At 30.5% G+C, this 25,785-nt stretch overlaps 1 protein-coding gene across 2 annotated transcripts in view; it reads left to right on the forward strand.

Annotated features, from left to right (window-relative positions):
- Nucleotides 1-25,785, forward strand: part of exp (expansion) — a 300,441-nt gene that overhangs the window by 146,558 nt on the left and 128,098 nt on the right. For both annotated transcript variants that reach the window (XM_075378561.1, XM_075378570.1), the window contains one exon: nucleotides 20,299-20,443. In XM_075378561.1, the coding sequence (XP_075234676.1) occupies nucleotides 20,299-20,443 (145 nt within the window). The remainder of the gene's footprint in view (nucleotides 1-20,298; nucleotides 20,444-25,785) is intronic.

The following is a 25,785-nucleotide window of genomic DNA, read 5'->3' on the forward strand; positions in this document are numbered from 1 at the left end:
AAGATTCTCCCCATGGCCCTTCCGTACGGAGAGGACCCCGGTTTCACCCGGCGTCATAGAACCCTTCACGGAACGGAGGAGATCAGCGTAGGACCTCCCCTCCGCCTTGACCACTCGATGTAAACGAGTAAACAAATCAAACAGCTGGGTAACTAAGTAAACAAGCTCTAGTTACCATAGGCTAGTCTATTAAAAATAAATTTCTACGAAACTCAACAACTAAAATATTACTAAACAACTGAAAACGAAAAAGTAACAACTATTAACCAAAACCGCCGTAATAACCACGAATACTTGGAGCAAAAAAACGCAACCGCAGTCATCAACCTAACCTCACGGTTCTCCTGCTAAGAGAAGTTTTTTTTTTGTTTAACCTCCGTGTCCACCGTTAGCCATGCTTTAGAGTATGAGATGAATGATTTGTAGTGTGTGTGAAAATGCCATGCCTGACCGGGATTTGAACCCGAGAGCTCCGGATGAAAGGCCGAGAATGCTAATAGAAGTTAGCAGTACGTATGTTTACGTTGCATAAAACTCTTGATTTTTATTGGGTTAGATTTAAATATCATCATAATATCATTTCTCATTAAAAAAGAAATAGTAATATTTAAACCAATCCTAAAATATGGAAAGGCAAGAGTACTTCTATCTTTTTTAAGATAAGATTATCTTTTATTTTTTATCCCAACAACAGAGGAGAAGAAAAATTCAAGATAAATCTTTTCTTTTATAGGCAAGAGTACTTTTATCTCTAATTTTTTTACAGCTGAGTTAGTGCGATTTGCAAATTATCTGATACCAGTTTTTATATGCTTGAAAGAGAACTAAGCCAATTTTCGAAAATGTTTTTTTGGAAATTGAAAATATTTCAGTCCATCAATTTTATTCCTAAATTTAATTGTTTGAATGAATCACAAAATACCTCTTCCACAAGAGATTTTAAATTTCCAATAAAAAAAAAATTATTTTCCATTAAATCGTTAAATGTTTACATCAATAAATATATAACGATATTAAAGGCTTTGTTTTAAGAAAATTTCCCTGCAAAGTGAGTTATGGATCAATATTACGACAATTTTATTAATAAAATAGCCGTTTTTATTATTATTATTAATAAAATAATGAGATGTAAAGCACTAAATACGTACTTCATTTTTTATTATTTTTATGGTTTTCTTTTCTTTTCATATAAATTTTTCGTAATAAAATATTAGTTTTGGTATGTGGAAGTTAGATAAATAGTTTAATAAAATTTATAATTTTACAGTCCAGAGTAATTAGAGTTCACACTGTGAAGAAAAAGAAATACGTTCTCTCTTTTTTATCCATTTGGAAATCAGTTCAAGGAATTTCTCACCGGTAGCAAACCTAGCCACCGGATTTTACACAATTACGACAGTATGGTATTCATTGAAACGAATCTTAAGTAAAAATACGTTGACACAGGAAATAATATAAGCATAACATAGGTGATTATATTTACAACATTTTACTAATTTAATAAAACAGTGAAATAATTATTATAAATAAGAATGAATAAAAGAAAAAATCCTTTAATATAGTTTCTAATTAAATTTAATTATCTCCATGCTGAAACATTATATTGTATTTTATTGTAAATTAAATTATTCTTGAATATTATCGATTTATTTTATAAATTTTAAAATAATTTTTTTTTATGCAGTAATATGGCTTATGCAGATGGAAAATTTTGATTATTGAAATAAACACTTTTCCCGAAAATGAATAAATAAAATAAAAACAAAAATATGTATATATATATATATATATATATATATATATATATATATATAAATTTTGTGATAATATATATATAATCACAAAATTTAAAATTATCGGACTTGTTAACTCAAATCAAATCGGTTTCCAATTTACTGCAGTCACTCTCAGAAACTTTGTCGGTGCCGTTTTGAATTGGAATTCCAGCTTAAGCGTTTGCTGGTAAATTTTTCTGATTTAGGAAAACATACTTACATATTTAGCTTTTGGTCAAAACCAAAATCTAATTACATTACAGTGAATTTGAATTCGATCGGTTTATATAATATTTAACTTTTGTGACATAATGTTCCTTTTAGTGTAAAAAAGGCCAAATTAAAGTGATAATATAACTACACATTCATAGAAAGAATGATTTTAGTGGTCATTAAAAATTCGTTCATATCTTTCTATTCCTAGCATGCTAAATGATGCATATCTTTCGTGAGAATTAAAATTATATTCTTGTTAGTGGTTTATGCCCGTTGTCAAGTTGCAGTTTTGGTCTCTAAAATGCCCTTCAAAAGTTTTGCTAAGTTAATTGTTTTGTTCACGTACAATACACGATCCTCGTATAATACACTTGCATATAAATAAAATTAAACCATTGAAAATTTCATTTGCCAGTTTTTCGAGATTGACCGGATTTTTTCAATTCTATTAGAAAATATTTTACTTTCAATTTATTTCATTGTTACATACAGTTGTAATTTACCACTTTTCTTCTTTCTTTTCTATCATTGTAAATTTGTGTGAAAATAAAAATTAGCGTGAAAATCAAAACTAGCGTTACGTGAATAACTTTGTGTATGCTTGAATGAACATGTAGTGCTCAATAAATTCTTTCATTCAAGGCAATGGTTTGAAAACCCTGTGGAGATATTAGTTTTGTAATTCTTTATTAATATTATTTTTCATCCTTTAATTATGTCCGTTAATAAGCAGAAGAACTATGAAAATGTTATGCTAGTTTATTAATGCTAGTCAAATTGTTTCAAAATTTCCATTATTTAAAAAAGATCCTATTTCTCTGCACTTTAAAAATTAGTAATTGTAGATAATTAAGCAATTTTATGGAAATATGAATAGACAAATTTCTGAAATAACTTTTGTCTTTTCATGTACAGATACGAACTCGTACATTCAACCAGTCAATTTCCTTCTAAAATTTTTAATGAAAATTATTCTGGTCTAAGTGGGGGTTGTTTGGAAATCAAAAAATTACAAATGAAAAATATTCGGAAGTTTCTGATAAAAAATTTTAAGAAAAATTCCACAGTTATGTTACTCTTAAACGAACTGGTCGGTTATGCATTCTATTGTTTTAATATGCTGAGAAACTGTGAGGTTCTGTTTGTACATTCTTCTTCTACTTTGCACATTTCATTTCAGTTGATTTCGATGAGTAAGATTTTTCTTTCAGTCCATCAGTCTTGATAAAAATGGAAAAGAAAATGCTTTGTGTGAATTCTTGGAAATCATTCAGTCATCCTTCTAAAGCTTTATTCTATCAGAATTAGTATTCTGAATATTAAGTAGGCTAATTTTTGCAAAAATCTACTCTTTCCAGCTATATTGTAAAAGAGCATATAAAGAAAAAGACAATGATTTCTTTGTATCATAAAAATGACAAAAGACTAATAACTACAAGGAGGGATGATTTTATTGCTAGTGATGAAAGAAGAAACAATTCTAATGGTGTAGTAAAAATAATTTGGATAATTGACCCAACCGACCGGGTTGGTCTACTGGTGAACTCGTCTTCGCAAATCAGCTGATTTTGAAGTCGAGAGTTCTAAGGTTCAAAGCCTAGTAAAGGCAGTTACTTTTATACAGATTCGAATACTGGATCGTGGATATCGATGTTCTTTGGTGGCTGGGTTTCAGTTAACCTCACATGTCACGAATGGACGACTTTTTTTTAATTTTCCTTATCACTGGGCTGGTCCTACCTGCCAAAGTATTGCGCAGACACAGTGGGTGCCAAGACCTCTAACCCCCAGGGGGACTCCATGAGATACGGCTATGCCCTGCCCCACAGAGGATCCTTCCGCTGACCGGGACTCTTTTTATATTGCTTCGCCTCTACCCGGTGCCCTCCCGTGAGGGTGGGCTCCAGGCAGAACTACGGTCTTTTGTTTCCAAGCAAGAGGGGTCCTCGATCGCTCATCAAAGTTGGCTCACCTCAGCGAGCCGCCTTCTCCGAGCAAGGTTACCCTCAATCTCGATCTCGATCTTTAGTCTTAAGAATTTGCATAGTTAACTTCAGAACCGACTCCCACTGTCGCCTTCTGGTTAGCAGGTATTCACAGGTCAATTCAGGGATGCGCCAATTCAGCCCCAAACCGTGCTGGACAACGTCTCACCTATTACACCGAAAAATAATATGTTCAGGTGTGTCTAACATATTATAGTACCTAGAGTCAGAGGAATCCCTCTTACCAAAGCGATGGAGGTAGGCTTCAAAATCCCCATGTCCACTCAAAAGCTGGAAAATGTAAAAGCCCACCTCCTCAAAGCCTCGCTGCACACAGTCATGTACTCGCGGTAGTATTCGCCTCGTCCATACTCCCATTGCGGAGGCATTTCACTCGTCCTGCTATTCATCCAGTAAGACACGTTTAGTTTCAGTCTTAGGCATTCCATTGTACACGAGAGTTAACATCTAAGCCCTCAGTTTCACTGGTGAAATACCTGCAATCATTTCAATAGCACTCCTAGATTCAGTCCTGTAGGAGGCTGCCACAAGCCTTGTATCTCCGATATCTTATACACATTCTTCTGGAAAGCTTCAACTCAGGCTGGGGCTGCGTAAAATATAATAGAAAAGGTCACCGCCAGAATTGACCTCCTTCCAGATACACGCGGTCCACAGTGGTTACTCATGAGCCGACTTAGTTTAGCATTAGTTTTCTCAGCAGTTTCAGTAACCTTCTTGATGTGCTCGTTGTACAGGCGGCTCGACTCCAACCACACACCTTGATATTTTACAGATCTCGACGTGGATGTATTGGTGATTGCAATTCTAACCAAAATGTCTCTGAGTAGCTTTCTCCCGGCGAGTGCTATCGCAGATATTTTGGATGGAGCTAGGTTTAAGCCTCTTGCCTTTAACCACACTTCTAATTGTCTGACTGCTAAATTTGCAGCCCCTTCAACTTCTGGCTCAGTGTTGCCGGCGATGAGGAGAGCCAGGTCGTTGGCATAGGCCATCAATTCAACGTCACCGTGGAAGCCCACGTAATGCAACACTCCGTCAAAGGCAAGATTCCACAGGAGTGGCCCCAGAACAGACCCATGTAGAACTCCTCCATACATGTCAAACGACACCTCTCCATCTTTTGTATTGATTTTTATCCGTCTATCATAATGGTAACTATTAATTAGGTAACACAAGTGTTCACTAATGTTCCTCTCCTGTAGGACAACTGACCTATAAGTCAACTGTTTCCTGCCATAACAGCTAAAAATCCCTGGAACTACTGGCCTAGGCTTTGTTCATATCGAATGTCAGTAGTGACGTCACCACTAGTAATGACGCGTCTATAATCTAAGTTTTTAACCAAGATTTAACCAAACAATTAAGTATTACAATAATTACTAAATACTAAAGCTGCCCAATAACTAAAATAGTTCAATTGAGCAACCCACCCGAACTAAAAGCAATACACTTCTTCGTCCCAAACAGCACGAATACATAAACAATAACACAACAGATATTCCACCGTGTGAAAAAACCGTATAAAAAACTTTTAGCCCGTTATCCAGTAATAAAGAATGTTTAAAGATGGGGGTGTAAATCGGTTAATGATGTTCAGTATTATTATCTTTAGAGAATAATATGTCGTTTTTTATTTTTTAAACAAAAACCCTTACAAATCATCAACGTTTTTATTAAAACTTTATTAATACAAGTCTTATAACTGTAATTTACGATCCTCACTGAGGGGTCATTATGCATCCTGAATTTTTTTTTGTTTCCATATTAATAATTTACATTTAATTCAAAATCGGAAAAAATAAATTGTTTGGTTTAATTTTAATAATGTAATTTTAGTTTTATACATTAGCTGTATGGTTTTTAAACTCATTTCTGTGAACTTAGTCAATGATGTCTAATTAATCAACTGCACAATGGATGTCCTAGACTTTGTTGGCCTCCTGAGGACGGTTGGCTCGGTGAAAATGCTGTATCTTAGGCAGGAAGTTGGCCTGGCCGAGTTTTTTCAGCATACCAGATGCAGTCACCCCCGGCTAAATTGATTGTGCTCGAAAATGTCCATCTAAACAAAAATTCTTTGATTTTTATACTGAACCAACGAATGAAGGGAGTGTTGGTGCGTTATTATTTTTAAATTACAGAAGCAAACGATTTCAATTACGCTTTCAACTGCCATCAAAAATCACGAAGCTTATAAGCTAAATTTAGAAAATTTTAAATTATTTATTCGTTGTGTTTACATGAATGAATGGTTATTTATTCTGCTAAGGAATGCTTAATTCGATAGAGTGTGTGATAACTAAAATTAAATAAGGAAAAAGCGGAAGATATAATCTTCACAAAAGATTGTGCCCTATGAAACTGGACCGCATTTTACGGACTTGAAATTTGTAATTTAATTGTTTTTTTTAAAGCCATCAATGTGAATTCTTTCTTCTTTAAAAAAAAATTCCCTCTGTAAACGGTTTTAAAAAAGGAAATAACTTATTTTTTAAAGTCTATTCAGTAATTAATTAGTTTATTTTACTGCTTTCTTTTATTCTTTATGATTTATGCACAGATTAATAATTGATAATATTTACTGAAAGTATGTGAATTTATTATTTCTAATAGAAATACTATTTTCGATGTTTTTACTTCAGTTGTGCGATGTGTATTTTTCTTTTGTAAATCACTGACTGATAGCTAAATGTATCTTATTAATGCTCATTTTTATTTTATCATGTGATATGTTTTTTTATGTTACTTTTTTATTATTAATTGAGGTGTGTTATTTCTCTTTATGTGTATGAAATTAAGCAAAAAGCCTTTTTCGGTGTTTGTAGAAATTATGTGCTATTTTGCAAACCAACTGGAATGAAAATATAAATGAAAAGAAAAAATGCAAATAAAAATTTGCTTGTTTCCCAAGTATGCGTGCTGTGTGTACGAATGGCAGTGAATGAATATTACTAGTCATACGGCACACAGCTGTACGTGGGTAGTAGGAAAATCGTGTATGCCTACCAATTACGAGTAGAGTTGTCATAGCATATGTCCGATCAAAAGATGGTTGTTTAAATGTTTTGAGTAAAATATTATTGTATTATAAAGCTTTTTGAAGGTCAATTATAAGTTTCTTGTTAATACCTTAGTCGTTTTATAAACGAGCATTTATTAAAATTATCTGCATACGTTGTTTAAAATATTTGAATTTTAAACAGTTCTACTTAAAATACAGCCACCGCCCTTTTATCATCGCTCAACATTGCCCTATTAAATATTCTCGCACTCCTAGGAGGCGATAAGTTAGCGTACGTTGACTTTTTTTTATTGTTGCTACATAATTGCAACTATCTTCTTCTCACTAAATAGACCGCATCGAGCTTCAATTTTTTCTCCTGGTTGTTTTTTTGGTAGAGTATGGAAAATGCCTTGCTTGATAAGGATTCGAACGAATCCTCCAGACTCCGTTGAAAGGCAGAGACGATACCACTCCGCCACAGAGATCGGCCGAAGTCGTTTAAATGACTCGACCCAAGAAAACAAGGCACTGGGTATGTCAGCTCTGAACATAGGTTTAATGAATATAATGAGTAGTTTCTCAACGAAGGATAATAATCAGAGATGTAATCCTTAATTGCTTTCTTCAGAATTAGAGCTGTTTACTTAATTGAAAAAGACATTACACGATGTGTGATCTATATGAGAAAGGTAATGTTAATTTCACTGAAATTAACTGTATTAAGTAAACATTTTTTCCCTTTAATAAAGCGAGCTATTAATTAGACTTTATTAAAGTCTAATTAATACATTATCTGGCTTAATATTCTCTCAACAATTCCTGTGTGGTAGTAAATAAAAACAGTTATAAAGGTAGTCAAGAACAAGAAGTTAAAAATATGGTGAAGTAGTAGAATGATGAAAATTAGATTAAATTTCAAGAACTGTACGAAAAACGAATAAATTCATCACGTTAAAACATTACATTAGCTTGTATAATTAGTTTTTTGAGGTAGCAGACCTATCTAAAGTTGTTTCTCACTTGACATACTATCTCGATACCACATCGACATTAGCTTGTATAATTAGTTTTTTGAGGTAGCAGACCTATCTAAAGTTGTTTCTCACTTGACATACTATCTCGATACCACATCGACATTAGCTTGTATAATTAGTTTTTTTGAGGTAGCAGACCTATCTAAAGTTGTTTCTCACTTGACGTACTGTATCGATATCACACCGTGATCTACTGATTCTCAAATTATATTTGGATGTATGTTAATTTGAAAACAAACGTTCTTCAAGTTCTTGATGAACACGTCGATGAACATTTTCAGTGTAGGTTTTAGAAATAATATAAAATGTAAATGTCAAAATGCGGGAAGATTAATTTTCATCACTTAGTATTTAATTATATTTAAATACAGTAGCAGTAAAGTTCGTTTAATTTACTATCATTTCTTCGTTTCTTATTTGGTAGGCAGAAAATTTATTGCCTTTATAAAAACCACAGTATATAAAATTTATAATAACTATTACTTTTAAGAGAATAATCTTTGAACAGTCACAATAAAATAGCTTCATGTTACAACATGTAATTTAAAAAGTGAAAGTATACTTTACGCTTAAAATAAGATAATAGTAATAATAACAACCAGCTAATAACAACCTCCCACTTGTAACAATATGTTATGTGAGGAGCTTGAGTTTTAACCTAGTTTCGTAGAAGAATAGCGGGTAGTATTTAAAATGATATTTGCGATTATTTTGTATTATTAACAAATACTATATAAAACGATGTTAACATTTTATCATTTGGTGAAAGGTTAGTTTTTAACCTGAGAAAAGTTTAGTTAAAATATAATTTTCGCTGGTCATACAAAATAATCTGAAATATAGGTCGCCTTAAATTAATAAATAAATCACAATTACATAAAAATATACTCGAAAAGATATATCTCATCTCATCGCTTCCAGTTTCTTTTTTAATTTCTTAAACTTCAAGGTATACTTTATCTACATTTCAACGTAATTTGAATTAATTACATAAAATTTAATGATCCAACTGCTAGAAATTACCTACTATCATTTAGAGCACGTATCACTTTTTTAGCATTAAATTTTAAATTTGATCAATAGCAAAAGGTTTTAAATAAAAATCTCATTAAGATGAGTTACAAAATTAATACTGAAAAAGAAAATGTTATCTACTTTTAAGGAACGTGCAGAATCACTGAACATAGAAATTGTGTAACTGAAGAATATCGAGAAATGTTCTTGTACACACATTAAAGCAGGTGGTATTTAAAAATAAATTTAAATAATATATCCGTTTCTCTTACGATTTACATTTTTATAGGAGTATGTTACTTTTATAGAAAATATTGTAATTGAGGTGGGCTGGGTTAAGATGTGGAAATTTTATTTGTATTATTAACAGTGTTATTTTATGAATCTGCAACATTTTGAAAATTAAGCTTTCTCGACGCAACCGTAATACATTTATCATTGAAGGATAAAATAATCGTTAAAACGTAAAATTTATTAAATATGATGTGCAGTTTTGGATTTTATTTTATTGTTATTTATTACTTTACAATAGTAAAGTATTATTTACTAGAGCGCTAGTGCAGTTGAAAGTAGTGTACGTTGCTTACCAAAATACGAGTAGTTATGATTAAGAAAGTAGTGCATATTTTTTTAGAGATCGATGATTCATGTCTTCTCCCCAGGATTGTTCTCTCAATATTCTCAACAAAAAAAATATCTTTATGAGTGAAATAAAATTACCTTTTTCAGCTAATAAATTTATAAATTAAAACAATCGATTTGCCATACTATTTTTATCATGTGTTTAAGAATGTTTCCCCGAGTAATTTTTGTTATTTTTAGAACTAACCAATTTGTAAGCTCTCAATATATCCATGCTCATATTTATATATCTCTGGAGCTTTGATGAACGCTCGCATTAGAATTCTTTCTAGTCCGGTAAAGAAGTAATTTTTGATCCTATTTATTTAACTGAAAAAAAAACAACACTATAAGAGAAAAAGGTTTTGATTTCTGAGCTTACCAGGAATAGTCTCGTGTTTTTTCACATTTGATTCCTCATTAAATGACTGGCTGAAGGTACAATATATGGCATCAACTCGAAAATTTACTTGAGGTCAGTCCTCAGAATTTACGGTACGTTTTTCCAAACTGAAATCTACGCCTTCTTAAAGTGAATTAACGAGTGTAGTGAATAAAATTGAAAAAGGAAACGGTTCTTTGTATTTACACCCTTCAAAGGAATATTATGAAGGGAGTTTTGTCAGGATATTTTAAATCAGAAAATTCATAACAGTTCAACTCCGAACCAGTTTGGGAGTGCAACAGCTCTAATCAAAGTCGTGGTTTAAAAAATGCGATTTTTTTTGCGTCATTCAGTTACGAATAAATAAGTAAGGATTAAACTGTTTACCCATTGCCCTCATCCCTGAGAAAAATTAATCCCTAATATATGCTGTCGCTTATCAGCTTTCCACCTGTGAAATGCAGATAACATTTATAACAAATTTAATTATTTTACCATTGAACTGGTTCTATTATAAACATAATTACCCCAGTGAAAGCAACTCATCAAAGCAACTCCAACTCCAGTAGTGCTGCTCATATCTCAGGTGCTTTAGCTGCATCGTAGTTTTAGAAAGAAATAGGACAGGTATAAAACAGCAAATCAATATTCCATTTTCTGAAATAAACAATTCATTGTCAATGTTATCCCCACTAAGTACGGAAAATGAATAGGTGAATACAATTCGATCAAGCTTCGATTGTTGGGTTTTTTGTATTTATTTTATTTAGGAGATAAAGCGCCTAACTGAAATTATACCACTTTAATAACACAGACAATAATAAACCTTGGAACCGTAATTTTGTTATACTGTTTTAGAATCAAAGTGAACTCGTTTGGATTTTATATATATTTATAAGTATCATGCTATTTATTTCTTGTAGGATCTGCAGCCATGGCCACTGTATTCTGATCTAACCGCGCTAATCAGTATGTTTAGCCACTGTGCGTCAATTTATATAGAAAATTAAGTGGTCTTATAGCAGTTAAATATTACTACATTCGACTTTATTGTGATTTGTTGAATTAAGATTATATTAATTACATAAATTAGTAATATATTACAGTACTGCTTTTACATTATGAAAATTTAAGTTAATTTAATCATATTTTTACGTTATTTAAATAAATATTTATTTTATTGAAGAATCTAGTTACGTAACGCTTATTAAGTACGAGGTAAATATTGTACTTTTCATTGTACTATAAGCTTTTTTAAAAATTTATTTTAAATAAAGCCCAAAGTTAAACACCACTATAAACACTGAAGTACTGAAAACTGCTCTGTTGTGTCTTGTTTACCTTGTCTATTAATAATACTTCTGAAAGATTTTAAGGTCAGCTTTAATAACCTGTCGAACAGATCAGTTTATAGTTTAATAATTCGCTTGAATTGAGGTAAAAAGAAAAAGAAAATTAAAAAAAAAGATCATATTTTATTCTCGCCTGAATTTTTTTTGCTTATTTGCCTTATTTCATTTTGCTGATAGAATTCAATACTAGAAAACTTTTTAAAAAGTTCACTACTTCAGTAATTATAATATATTTTAACTGTCTACGTTCGAAAAATTTTCCAAGAAATTTATTATTATTCTCGTATTTCCTAGTAATCATTACTTAACGAATTTTTCTAACAGTCATTGCTCAGTTTTAATGTTTGAGATACTTCCATTTTTTGAATGTTGGGAATTAAAAGAAAACTTCTGTCATTTCGACGATGAAGTAGTATCAAGCCAAACAAAAATCTAATAAACATCCTTGTTCACAATATATATATGTATATATTTAATATTAATGCTGAAACTCCTAAACACATTATAACATGATTAAAACGTTGTAGAGATGCTCTGAATATTAGCAAGAATACTTCTCTAAAGGGAAATTTTGATGTTAAAAATGGCAAGAGTTGCATGATTTAAAAAAAATTTATTTGGAAATGAAAGAAAATTCAAGTATATTTTCCTTTTTTTACTGGTTGGACGTGCTCTAATAATTTTTATAGAGCGTGTTGTTTATTAATCAATGTATTCAGAAAGTAAAAATTTATAAAAATCATATATCAGGTCTTTTAAAAATCTGCAACGATGAGTTACATGGTTTTAAACCCGGACTTAATCTTTGCAAGAAATACAGAATAATTGCGGAGACAATTGTATAAATTCTCTTTCTGTAGCGTTGGTTGTTTGATTCTCGGCAACAGTTCTGAATTTTTTTTACTTACGATAACATCGACCTCATCCTCTTTAAATAATTATGACCTGAGAAATGGTAATACGGAGATAAAGTAAAAGGCGAGAGTATTTAAATTAAATTACGTAAATTTAAAGTAAGTTACTTAATATTAAATGTTCATTCCAAGTTTATTATGTTCCGTCCTGTGAAATTTTAAAGTGTAATTCTATACCAGCGAGATTTTCACTAATACATAATACTGCCAGCATGTGGGAAATAAATTGCTCATAAATGTACTGCTTATGGAGTGAATCTATTTTAATTTAAGCAAATTAAGATTTAATTTCACAGATTATGCAGTGTAGTTTTTACTGGTATTGATAAAACAGTTTTTTTTAGAATTTGATAGTATTGCTGACAACAGATAGTAATCCTTTGTTTGGAAGTAGGAATAAAGTTTCATAAGATTTTTTGGGGTTTTTTGTCGGGTATTTTACTCAAATACTTTGCGATATGTACTTATAAATAACTGAATGAATATTTTTAAAGAATAATTTGTTTTGACATTATTAGATCGTGCAAAGCGAGCACCAGTGAATGCTGGTGATTGTAACAAGCTGAGCCATGTTGAAGGTTGACCACTTTTACTGTCCACGTTCTCTACCTACTAGCTGTGCCTTCTATACGCTTAGTGTTCTGCTTTGTCTGACATATGTTATATACTAACAAGGTTTCTTAATAATATCCTGTACTTATTAATTCGTGGCTGTCTTTGTGCGTTTATAAACTTATTATATTACGTCAATATTTTGTACACAGTCCAACAGTAAATATGTTTACAGCTAAATATATTACAGCCTCAAATAAATGTTATATGATCGCCTCATATAATTAATGTGACAACACATAGAAGATAATATTTGTCGTATATTATTATTAATATGCTTTTTAAAATCTTATTTTTCTGAAGTTGTTAACTAAATTTTGTAATTATCTATAAAATTCAAAATGCCAGTTTCAAACTTGCGGTTTAGAGACGTAACTTTTATAATTACGTTACAAAATTTATATTATTATGTGCGTTTATTTTACTTCCCAAAATTTTACAATATATAATTATGAAACATATTTTTCATTAAATATTTTACACGTTTATGATTTTGTTTTTATTGATGTAAGCATGTTAACAAACGCTAACGGGAAACTCACAGGGCTTTCATCACCCCACTGTATGAATTTATGATAATGTTTTGTTTTAGGTATTTGTAGAAATGAGATTAATTAGAAAAAAAAATAACGGACATGCGACCTTCATTTAACCCCATTAACATGAACTTTTTTGGAATATTTTTGCTTTAAGGAGGAGAAATGTAAAAACAATTTACTTGCAGATTATTACAGGTCAAAAAATATCTACATAATATGGTGTTCTAATGTTTAACAAAAATAAACTATTACGTTTTATGCAAGAAAAAAATAAAGATTCTATCTGGAGCGCTTTTTAATGAGCTCTTGCCTTTATACAGAAAAAAAAAATTATTTATTTATTCTTTCAGTTGATGTGAAATTAGAAATTTATAATACAGATTAACAAGCAAAACCTGTAGTAAAAATTTTATAGATATAATGAAGTTTTCTAATATTGTATGAGTAAGTTTTCAAAAGCAGTTAATTCCGTTTCATATTCCTGTCGCACATTATGAATTTAAATCGAGGAAATAGAGTAAATTTTTATACGTACTTCAATCATTGTCGACGTAGTGTAGGCTCAAGATGATGAACAATACGTAAAAAGGGATCTTTACGGCAACATTAATAACTTGAAATCACAAGACATTCCATCCGATTGACGTATTTTTACCATATATAAATGATAAATTTAATATTTTCTTTATCTATTTTTAAATTAATTATTTTTGCAATATCTCTTTTGATTTCACTGTCACTGATTTGTTTTAAAGGAATCTGGAGTTCGAGGACATAACAGGAATAGTTAATTTCTTAGTTATTCGACTACATAGATGTTGCATTTTATCATTTCATATATGGTCAAAGTGGTATCTAATAAAGTCATAAAGTTTTAATTACCACCATGTACTACGTTAAAGAACACCTGTGGAGGCTTGACGTTTACAAAACAACTTCTAATGAAATCGTAATTGTCTATCTATTATCCATCCATTTATAAATAGAAATACCGTTGCTCAAGAAATTGCATATCCTTGCTAAATTTCAAAATAAAACTCTCCTTACGCTTCATAAGCAGCATAATTAAAGACAGAGATGTTCTGCTATAATTACAACTACAACTTAAGTAGTTACAGAATAATAAATAAATGTTACGGTAGAGTATTTATTTAATAAAGAAATTAAAAAAATCAATTATTGTCAGCTTTATTAAATTTAAATATAAATTTTATTGACAAACTGCTTGCTTTTTGTGGCACAAATCCTCTTAGGGACATTCACAAATAAGCTTACGTATCATTGAAAATTGAAAGTATATTTTTGCGAGTAAAAAATCAAAATGAAGGTCATTTTTTGAAAATAAATATCTGACATCACTGAAAAGCATTCACCTCAATACCGTTTATTAGGCCTCCTTTGTTGATGTGGAATTGAATTGTTAACCTCTGAACTGCGAAAATCTGCGGCTTGAATAACTTCTTTTTTTAATATAGTTGTAACAATTTAACAGTGCACATAGCTCATTTGTGTAGTGATTTTCTTTTAATAACATGCTCAAATTATTTTAATATTGAACTTTGAATTTGATGTTACATAAACTATTTTCTTACCATATATTCTGAAAGGTAAAATATATTCTAAAATAATTAGTCTCTAAATTTAAAGAGGTATCATTAAGAATTACTTCATTTTATTTATCTTATTTCTTGCGTTTTCATTTATGTGTACTTGTTCGACTCCTGCTGAAGAAATTCACCCTAGAATTTATTTATTAAAAATCTGTATTGACAAAAACTGAGAGTTCATTTGTTCTACGTAACCTACAACTAAATCCATTTGAAAAATCCAAATTCAAAATTTACTTCTGAGTGTCGTACGGTATGTGGTAGTTACATAATACGCCCCATTACATCCCCAGTATTGCATCCATTGTTACCCCGTTATTGTAATAAAATAAATAATATAAAGCTAATATTTAAGGTGTGTGCGACAAAACCGTTAATTAAACTTTCAATCCATTAAGATAGGTTTTTAATTATTCGGAACTGAAACGTAAATTCATTAGGGCTAAAAATATATTAAATTCTCTTTAAACCTCTTCTCTGAAAATTTAAATGCTGCATACTACCTTCAGAAAAAATAAAAAATGGCATATGGGAGAATGAAGGGTTCAGGCCCCCACAGATTTCTAGCTTCAGCGTCTTGCATAAACTAAAATTTGATTTTCAAAACATTCAAATGTTTTTTTTATCAGATTGTAAGAACGTTTGACCGTTTGATTATTCTAACTTCAAAATAAACATTTATAGAACGGCATTGCCTCATCTTTTTTTCAAATTAGCCTTCCTGCACACAATAAAAATTATTTTGTATACATTTAGTAGTATACATTTTTTTTGGGGGAACAATATTTTTAGTTATATGAATGATGGAAGTTCATAAACACCATACGGGTAAAACTGAATATTCCTGGTAGCATACATAAAATTAATATTTTCTCGGCATGAATATTGTGATAATACAAATTCTGTTCGTTGACCGATCCTTAGCATTCTCTACTGCCCTTCCTATTGTTATAAAGGTTTAACTGTTGTTTATAGAATCAACCTGTTGGTAATCAATAAAACTTATATTAAAGATTTCAACATAGAAACGTATTTCTGTTGCTGATTTATTTATTGTTGCTGGATAAATCTATATTCAGTGCTCAAACTTTTATTTCTTACTGATGAACAGGAGTTAACGAATAATAGCACAACTAGATTAATATACTTTTCATTCGTTATGTAGCAGATAAATGGTTTTATTTCTAGGTTATGATCGATTGAGTTAGAGAAAGTTTTATCGGAGTTATCTCCATTAACACACTTAGAGAAACATCGACGTACAGCGAATGAATAGACAAAATATACTGTTTGTTTCAGTTACCAATAGATCTAGGCTGGTGAAACCTGAAACGTTACGATGTCATTTTTTATTCATTAAAGCAACAGTTAAATTCACGTTTTCAACTTTGTATTCTATTTACTTATGTACAATAATCGTTCTTTTGAATTACCCATAGCTGATAACGTGAAATCTACATAATACTACGATCTAATTATTAATTCTCTGCCTATAGAAAAAAGGACTTATTGTTCAAAATTTTAATTTTTATCTCTAAAAAAAGGAAGCAATATTTTCAATAATTCTTGCTTTGCCTGCCAACCACACAGTATGGATACACTTTTATTATTTTTGTTACTGGGATGAACGATTATATTTGTATAGCATTAGTATTATATTCATTTGTATTTGACTGCGTGTAATTAAAAATGTCTCTTTTTAAAGGCCTATACATTTCCCATTAAATTTTTTTTTCAAAATGTGTACCGTTATATGAACCGCTTATAAGGGTATCAATATAGCATTCCTTATAATGAAAAAAAATTGATTAGTCATAATAAATTGAAATATTCATTTAAGATTGAGAACCGTACAGTAAACCTAAGCCAAATAATGATAATTATTTATTCACTCTTGTTAATAAAATTAATTACTCTACTACCATTTTCAAAACTTGCGTCTTTCAGCTCATCTGCCGTTGATGTATTTCTTATTCAATTATGTGTTTTCCATTGATTTCATTGTATCCCAGAACATCTATCTTATCCATTATACACTTTTTAATAACCAATACTAACATAAATTTCATTGTACAACCGGTCTAATCGATCCTTTAAAGAAAAGGTAAAATTAAAAAAAGGAAATATTTTCACCATCATTGAATCAAATTAAACAATAAAAAGAAATATGTTTTAGTAATAGTTTTATCTATTTTTATACATCTAATTTATGTTTTCGTAATCTTCTTGATTTAATTCACCAGTATACAGAATAATACAAATTATGTACGATAAGAGAATGAATTTATTAGATGTTAAATTAACCACATGGGTGGGATCATTACCAAGATAGATAATCAGACAGTAGAAAGCAGCTCTACGCAAAGATCGGTATGTTTTCCTTTTTTTATCTGGCAATTTTCAGGGCGAAAAACGCTTCGGCGTTATTATCGCCCGAACACGACGTATGTGTTTTAAAAAACTAAATTTTAAAAATTCACAATTAGAAATTAAATAAAAATGCTTGGAAAACAAAACATGAAATATAAATACAAAACCTAATACACTATCAAATATTAGAACAAAATAAAAAATTAAAGTAGAAATTTAAAAACAAAATCAAAATAAACTAAAATATTAAAAACAAAGACAAAAAATACTTAAATCAAAACACACAACTACTGTAAAAAAATCTACAAACACTATTAAAAAGTATGTAAAATATTAGCTAGCACTCCGGAGAAACGAAAAGACCTGGTCCAAATTTTCCTTATTTGATGAAAATTCCTGGGCAATTTAAATTTACGACGGAAGGCCGCATAAGCTATGCATTCCACAAGAATATGGCGCACAATCAAGCGGCAGTTGCATCGAATGCATACTGGTGCGTTACTACTGATATCAGATACCCGTTATTAGTTCTCGTATGTCTTACCCGCAATTGGCAGAGGACCACGGTCCTACGACGAATTTTCCTGTATGATGAGTCCCATGGCAACACAAAACCTTTAATGTTCCGGAATTTCTATCTCTGTAACCGCCCAGTCACCTTTTTTACAGTAATTGTATCTTTTGTGCCTTATCGTTTTGGTTTATGATTTTTTTTATCTTAGTTTTTAATATTTTAGTTTGTTTTGATTTTGTTTTTAAATTTCTACTTTAAGTTTTTATTTTATTTTAATTTTTGATGTTCAATTAGGTATCATATATTTTTTGTATTTATATTTCATGTTTTGTTTTCCCTTTACGCGAAGAGTGAGTTTTACGCAGTTAATAATGTCGGAAGAAGTAACACAGGTAGTGAAGGATGGTTGACCACATGCGTCTTCAGCAGCTGAATCTCCACGTTCATTTCTCAGAATCCCCACGTGACTAGGGATCCAGCGGAAACTCACTTGTGTGTTGCGATGGTTCAACTCGGCGATTGCATTGTAGATTTCGGTGACGATAGGATGCCTGGAATAAAAATTTTCTAAGGCTTGGAAAGCACTGCATTAGTCGCTACAAATAAGGATATGACGGTAATTAGGGTTATTGTTACTCAAAGCCTTATTTGTAGCGTATAGTTTAGCAGTAATGACACTCGTAATATCAGGTAGACCCAAAGATGTAGGTTCGGTCATTAACAATAAAGACGCATCCAACGGTATCGTTCTGTTTCGATTCGTCTGTGTATACCACTGCGTCCTGGTTTGTCTCGGAGAGAATATGGTGAATAATTTGCCGAAAGAAAATAGGTGGTATTAATTCTTTATTGTATTTCGTGAGGTCAAACATAAAATTTATAAGATTGATTGTCCACGAAGGATATGAACACGGATAAATAGGAAAAATAGAAGATGCGTCAACATTCATAAGGTGCAGTAATCTTTGGGTACGAATATCTGCTGGTACAGTATAACGTGGACGGTTCTCATATCTTCAAAAATAAGTACTTCCAAGAATTGCGTCAAAAACCGGGTGATTTGGCTGTCCCTTAAGGCGGGTAAAATAAGATGCTAAGTCTATCCCATAGTGACGGCTTACTGCAGACAACAAGAATGCTTACAACAAGGCTTGATTTAAAGGCACCTGCAGCGAACCGAAGGAAAACATGATGTACAGCATCTAGCATTTTAAGCACGGTAGGCGACACAATCATATTCCAAACGGGAAAGAACTAAGGAATAAAAACGTAACATACACGACCGATCGGCACCCAAATTAGTATTGCTAAGGACTCACAGCATATTTAAAAGTTTGAAACACCTTTTTTTAATTCCTTGATGTGTTTGCACCACGTTTGGCGGCTATCAAATAATTAACCTAAAAATCTGACAGCAGGGGAGATAGCAATTAGCTCTCCACTGAAAAAGACTTGTGGAATAAAAGGGTCCTGTAGGGGAGAAAAGACAACATATTTTGTTTTCTCAGATAAAATTTTGAAGCCGGTAACTTTGGACCAAGTTTCAAGGCAAGATATAGTGTTCTGTAATAGTCTCTTCACTGTGGTTGTTGAACGGGATGCAATTATATACAGAAAAATCATCAACAAATAAAGAACATTAAAATCTTTAATTTTAAAGCTTTAAATTCAATTTATAGTTAAATTTTATGAATCGGAGTATAACAATGATCGGTTATCGAAGTCAATTGTGAACGTTTCCAGTCTTTTTTTAATGGATGTACGTTTCGGATGAAGTTTTGCACGATTGAAGATTCAAATCAAAAGATCGTTATAGGTTTCGCAACAATTGGTGGGGGAATTTTGCTATGTTATCTTAGGATTAACGGCTCATCTGTATACATTCGTACGTTGAGAATAAACGGTGACAGATAATCAAAGTTATTTTGACAATTATTTTGTCTCAAAATCACATGCACTGTGATTTTTTTTTCTTAGTTGATATTTGTAGCCTTCCTATCTTTATCATGTTATCCGCCTGATATATGGATAGCATATAGATGTAGTGTCCTGAAACTTATTTTTATTTTATTAAAAAATTAAAGAAATTTATTGTCGGCATATCGTGTAGAACTATTTGCATGCAAATAATATTTCTTGAAAAAATAGACATATTGTTGTAACTCAATGTCTTTTTTGGATGGGGAAATGATCTTTATTTTAATTAGTTTATATGATATTCTATCAAAACATTATATTTTTTAATACAAATTCTTAATATTGGTGTAATTTTGTATTTTCAGGATTTCATAGTTTCATTGAAGTCTAACCTATCTTACTTTGTTTTTTACAGCTGCGGGCCAACACTTCAGAGTGACATGGTTTCACGACGGCGCATCCTGTCCCGATCGCGAGATGATTTGTCTTTGGATAACGCTCCAACTTTCGCCCCTGAGGATGAGGAAGACGTGTGGTATCAGAAGGATAAATTGTACAAGGTAAGTCCGCATATACGTATTGTTTCGATGTATGAAGTGAATCACGCGTTAAAGTATTTTTGTATTGCTTTTTACCAAAAATTAAAATGGATTTTGTCAGTTTTATTCAGAACGTTAAGTAATTTTGAATACCTGAGAAGTAATGTGTGATGTTATGTGTATTCTTGTATATTACTTGTTATGTGTATTCTTCGTACGATAAGTTAAGTTTCCTGAGAATTGAATCGTTCAGTTTTGGGAGCTTGAAGGTATTCACGAAAATTATTTTCATAATTTCAGAGTTTATTTTGGAAGGCTAACAAACAAAAATATAATTTGATGAAATCTATCATTGACTTAATTTAATCGTAATAAAATCAAGAGAATAATTAAAAGAGAAATAAATTCGTAAGTAATATGATATTAACTATATCTTATTGTCAAACGTTTTGCACGAATCAAATTAAGAAATAATTTAGAAATAATTTTGTTAAGATAGTTTCGAAAAGTTTTTTTTTTACATTTTGCTATCATTTTTTATCAATAATGACACTTTTAGTAATAGATAATCATTTCTATTCTATTGATATTGGTTGTTACTAACAAATTTTTGTTGTCTTTCTCAATAAAGATAGTATTTGTTACTGTGAACAATATAATGTATTTGTATAAGGCAATTATGTTAAATGGTAATATTCTAGCCTTGTATATTAGAAAAAAATTGAAAATATTTTATGTAAACTGTGTATAGGTTTGGGATAATTGAAAAATTCAGATTGGAAATGTTAGCTTCAGGAAAGTTATAGTTAATAGATTAAAATAAATATCGGTATCCAGTTTTGATAAAAATAATAATTTTCTTGTAATTTATTTATAATAATGAAAACTTTTACTATCGAAACTATTTAACTTTCTCTTTTTATGGAGAAAAAATATCTCATATTTACTTTCTGAAATAAAAATAGTCCAAAAATGATGATTTATATTATCACCACCAGATTGATCTTGTAGGACTGCTATCTAAGGAAATCTTTTTTCGTTCTTAATACATAAATATTTCTATAAAAAGAGATTAACTTGCGAGTGATATGAAGGATGTACAAGCTTTCTCTTGGCTATCAAGGTCAGATTTCTTGTTTTAAAACTACTGCTAGTCCGGCGAAGGCAATCAAGAGAAGAAAATATAATATTGTTGTTTCCGTTGGATACCTTTCTTTATGAAAGTGAAATTATGTGTAATTTTTCTTATTAGAATAAACTGATTGAATTTTAACATAACACTTTAAGTTATTAATTTACATGAATTTGTTCAATACTGGCTCATGCGGATACAAAATTTTATTAAACTCCTATAAAGGTATTTAGAAATCAGTTGATTTTGTGGTGTTCTATCATCACCACATGTCTGTCTCCTTTAATGATATTGCTTATGCAAACATTGATAACATTATAACATTAAGCAAAAATAAATAAATAATAAGAAAATTAGTTATATTGTAGGATGAATGCGCTGTATCAGGGTCTAAGAAGAAGAGGGGAGATGTTTATTATCCTGATTTTGCTAAAGGTATGACTCGGTAAATAAGTAAATTATATATATAAAGTAACTGAGTGATTAAAACTCCTCGTTAGAAGGCTTGGCTTAGCTGCGCCTACCCAATTCATATAACGCTTGGTAGCGTGATAGCATTGCCATGCACTCAAGAAATATTTAATCTTCTAGTCGTCAAAAATTAGTTTTAATTTTAATTTGGGTTTGATTGGTTTTGCAGGGAAGTAGAGACATTCTAAAATCTAATGATGATAGTTGAAGTTCGCAAACTCATAAATATATATTTCTATCCAAAGGTTTTTATTTAATAACAATGTCTTCAATGGCCAATTTTTTCTTTAACTTAAATTCCAAGATAACATGATATCTAGGCTACCAACAAAATAAGATGTAGACTCAACTGAATAATCACCACTCCCCGTTAATCCTCAACTCCTAGGCTTACGTTCTTTCATTTCTGAGCAATATTTCCGTGGTTGGATAAGCCTGAGTGACCTTCACTATTTTCATGAACTTTAGAAGCAAATCTCCCCACTCAAATCTCTATGAATTCGTACTTAGAACATCCGTAATGTGAGATGTTTAACTAAGTCTGCTCAGCTTCCGGAGGGATGGCTTCAACACTTTTTAAAGTCATCATAACGAAACGACTTATATAACGATTTTAATCGACTGTAACGATTTACATTTAACGATTTTGATTTTGGACTGTAGGTTTAATAATGGTTTTGTTTATTTTTTTTTATTACTGACCATATTGAATCATAAAGAATTTGATACAATATGGTATTCCCAGCGTTATAGGACGCCATGGAGGGTGAACAAATCCATCCACATCGATAATTAATGAGCCGAATAACTGGAACAAAAGCTCATATATTTGTGTACTAAAAAACCTGACCATTCACTTATGGAAAAGAAAAAGTAACTTTGGGAATCAGTATGAATTTTCACATAATATTTTAATTTTCGTTGAAGATAAGATTTATGATTTTCTTAAATGTAATAATAAACAATAAAGAAAATTAGCCATTACCATTTATCTTTATAAAAATAAATTGTTTTTCACTAAATAATTGTTCATTTGTTGTAAAAGTAAATAAAATTGAAATAAATGTTAACATTTACAAGGAAGTTATGAAATATGAAATAAATATTTGAGTTTAAAAAAACATTGCGCCGTTCATTAATTGTTTCGTCTGTCAAGAGAAATAGAAAGTTGTACTCTCTGGATTTCATTCAATAAAAATTAATTTGACGATTTCTCTAAATAATTGTGTAAATGTCACACTACTAAAGTGAAACAAACATTTGCGACTTAATTTTATTGTAAATTGAAAGGATGAAATATGTATATTTCTTTGATTAACTTACGTTTTCAGAAAACAAGATCACAGTTTCGTCTTATCTTCAGTGTCTGCACGGTCGAAAATACTTTAAAAATAAGCTCAATAGATTGAAACTTGTGTTTTTATTTGTTATTTAGATATAATTTAGGAAAGATTTTACAATACTCTTTCCCACCATAATCTGTAACATCTGATTTTCTAATAAAAAAAACTAATACGTCACGTGATAGAATTCGTTTTCAGAAATCCAACTTATTTTGCTTATGTTTATTCAATTAGTAGTTAACGAGATTACTTTAGAAAACTCTCTATTATAACATCCAATATTTATTGGATGATATAAGAGAGAGTTTTTCAAACAACGTTTAAACTTATCTCCTTTGTTCTCAGTCTGTTATATTCAGAATGATAAAATAATTAGTTATGGTTAAATCTTCAACGGTAAACTTAAAATTGCTTAAAAAATAGTGAATTTATGTGTTACGTTTCAGGTCTAAACTACATAAATACATAATAATTCTATATCGAAAAGAGGAATTAAGAGAAAGGTAGAACACTAAAAGAACCTACAATTAACACGATATGACGTCATTATTCTTTATTCATAACATTCCCATCCCGGGCACATTAAACATTGTAACTATAGTATTAGATTGCCATTTATGTTACTCCACCTCAAGTTACGTCACTTTCATAAATGTTTACCTGCATGCATTTGGATAATATAAAAGTGAATGGATTGTTAATAGAATTTAAAATAAAATCAACGCTTTAACAGTTTTTAAATATTTCTTTGTATTTTTGTTATTCTGTGATAAAAGAAATATAGAATTTTATAAATTTTACAACGTCCTGTTTTCCGTATAGAATCTGGCTTTATTTATTAAATTATCAGATTAAATCAGTGGTATTAATTACTATCTACTTTGTATTTGTTATGTTTTCCTCTCTTTGAGTTTAAGCAGTGGATATAACTCATTGTTTCACAGTAGAAAATGGTTTATTAATTTGGTATATTACACTAACTGCCCCAGTAAGGTTGTGATATCAACTACCATCCCAACAAGGCATGTACAACACCCGATATATGAGAAGCACCGGTATTAAGTTGCTTTCTCTGAGAGTAACGATGTTTACTACATAGCCAGTTTTTGTGGTGAACAGAGAGAAGATTCCACTCGTAAGACTGAATATTCCTGTTGTAAATCGAGATAAAATATTTATATATTTGTTGGATTTTAATGAGGTTTAAGTTTCTGTGTTTAGGCTAAACAAATCGCTATATCTGAAATATTCAGATCGATAAATAACATGCCCAAACCTTTTTGTGTATCTCCCTAAAGTTTTACCTGGTAAAAAAATTACTCGATCATAGTATTACCACACTTAAATATTTTCGGCAGCAAATTTTCCATCCGCAAGACTGAACAATTTAAGGGGTTAATACACGAACATAGTAATAAATGAGTTCAGAAGTTATATTTTTGCAGATTAGGTGTATTTTTTTTTTAAATGTTCTGAAGTGAAATTAAAAAAACGGGATAAAAATAATCACTTTATTTTTTAAACAATTAAATTTTTTTTTCTGGCATAATTTTAAATTTCTAATTATATTTCAGGTTGATTTAATTTTAATTATCTGCTAGCTTTAGTTTGATTGTGATTAAACTGTATAAAAAAAAAATGTATGATATTAAATTAGGGGGAATCTTATCAGGAGTCGGAGTCTCAAATGCAGCATTTTTGTGATATTTTTGTCTTAATATAATCATGGTGGACTACATTTGACATACAACCATAACCCAACTTAAGCCATTTAAAGAACAAAGTAAGGACTACCGACCCAAGGTTCATCATTTCAAAGAAAGTTTCATAAATTTTTTGCAAATATTATAAAGCTTTTACAGAATTTATGTGTTTTACCTTTGATCATTTGTCTTTTTTTGAAATTCAAACCTTACATAAGAAAAGGATATGGTAATCAGTAAATATAAAAATTGTCGATTTTACTTAGATAAAGAACTTCTCGCTTTTATTTTAATTACAACTAAATTTTAGTCTTATTTGTTTCTGTGTATATGTTAAGTGAGTTAAGATCTCTTAAATTATTCACATCCTGATTATATATTTTATTGTTCAACGCTTAAAATGAAGGAACTAGTAACCCGTTAACTAAGCACCAATTAAATTTTAGCTAACAGTATTGCTAACGATAAGGGCAACTTTAATACGGCATTGTTATTATGTCATATTTTTTTACTATTACACTACATTATAGATATCCTTACATGGTACAACTCTTAGAACATTTAATAATCCGTGCAGGTTACCTCAGGTTACCTCTGTTGAAGTCTTGCGATTCAATTATCATTGACTGAATCTCAGTTATGAATGTGATGCTAATCACAATGAATAGAGCGAAAACCATAACCTTACACGAATAATGAAAATTATCTAGATCT

The sequence above is a fragment of the Lycorma delicatula genome, chromosome 1, assembly GCF_047948215.1.
Source record: "Lycorma delicatula isolate Av1 chromosome 1, ASM4794821v1, whole genome shotgun sequence".
Classification (NCBI taxonomy): domain Eukaryota; kingdom Metazoa; phylum Arthropoda; class Insecta; order Hemiptera; family Fulgoridae; genus Lycorma; species Lycorma delicatula.